The 1300-nt window shown below is 49.7% G+C and overlaps 1 protein-coding gene across 1 annotated transcript; it reads right to left on the bottom strand.

The window, feature by feature from the left end:
• Nucleotides 1-315: 315 nt before the first annotated feature.
• Nucleotides 316-543, bottom strand: ColSpa_11969 (uncharacterized protein; the record flags this gene model as incomplete). The annotated part of the gene is made up of 1 exon (XM_049278181.1): nucleotides 316-543. The coding sequence occupies one exon, from the start codon at nucleotides 541-543 to the stop codon at nucleotides 316-318; it is 228 nt and encodes a 75-aa protein (XP_049134138.1).
• Between the last annotated feature and the right edge of the window lie 757 nt (nucleotides 544-1300).

A 1300-nucleotide genomic window follows, 5' to 3' on the forward strand; every position in this document is an offset into this window, starting at 1 on the left:
CGCTGGCGACAAGCCTTCAGGACTTTTCGGGGCCTGCGCGGTCGCCTCTAGCCAGATTGACCTCTGAACAGATTGTAGCAGGTTTCAGAGAGACACTCATGTCGATTACACAACAGCTGAAACAGGCTGAAAGTGGGACAGTGTGACGTACAGTATTTCTTAATCGATTTTCTATTGATGCTCATAAGATGGTGGAATGGCAGCTAATGTCTGTTTGAGGCGTGGGAGGAAATTGACGAAATAAGACTGAAAATTAGTGGGGAAATCGCGTTGAAGATGCAGGCCTAGTCGTTCGTTCGTAATCTTCACTTTCATTTACTTCGTGATGTGCGAAACAGTTTCCTCATTGGCCTGCGCAATGAGAATATCACGGCCAGACCCGCGATTGCCAGGGGCACCAATGAGCGCATCGGCAGGCCGGTAAAGATCTGTTGCCGGTAGGCATTCTTTCTCAGTATGCAACCCAAAAACGCCTACAAAGATAAGGGCACCAGGGTTATGCCGCTGCTCTGACTGAGCGAGCTTCAAAGCGGCGCGGAGCATGGCAACCCTGTTGACTGCTGTTCTGGTACCCACTACCATCCACTCAGGTGTGTAAATCCGCGCTGTTTCCTTGTACGACTATCACAGTGGACCGTCCAAGTCTGTTTCTAACTCTCGGGGCAATCCAAAAAGAAAATACCCTACAGATTCCTCTAGTCCCTTGTCTTCGGCAGCTATATAATAAAAGAGAAGAGAATACCCGCATAGATTTTCACGTTTAATGGCGCAGTGTCTTTACTTTTATCCCCCGTGAGTTAGTGAGGTCCCCGCTCTACCAATAGTTTTCCTGTTCCAATTTCAGCAACCGAAACCACTTTGCAGAAGTGCCAAGTGGCTCCATATTCGAGTAGCCAATGGGCTCTTAGTGGCCTCTCCACCAAGCTCGCGCCGTGCTCATCACGTCGCGTCTCCATTCTACCTCTTGGTCGTCTAATGAACGAAGGTAGGCACGCGTCCTCCAACAGCATAGCGCTTTGTTCTGCTTCCCACAGAGGGTATGCCCACCCCCAACAGTCACTTTTCCGTTCCTTGATGGCCCTTGGTCCTACTCATCCTTTCCTCTACCCTGTTACTATTGCGGAGACGAAGCTCGCGGTTAAAGTACCTCAACTACATTCAAAAGGCACAAAAACTAATTGCCGAGGATGGTTGAGCAGATTGCGCCAACTACTACGGCGGTTGGTCACCAGTCACCTATGGAACGAACCGATGACGATGTGATCTATCTCTGCACCTTCAAAGGTCTACAGCGCCTTAC

The sequence above is a fragment of the Colletotrichum spaethianum genome (genome assembly GCF_022836535.1).
Source record: "Colletotrichum spaethianum MAFF 239500 DNA, contig54, whole genome shotgun sequence".
Lineage (NCBI taxonomy): Eukaryota > Fungi > Ascomycota > Sordariomycetes > Glomerellales > Glomerellaceae > Colletotrichum > Colletotrichum spaethianum.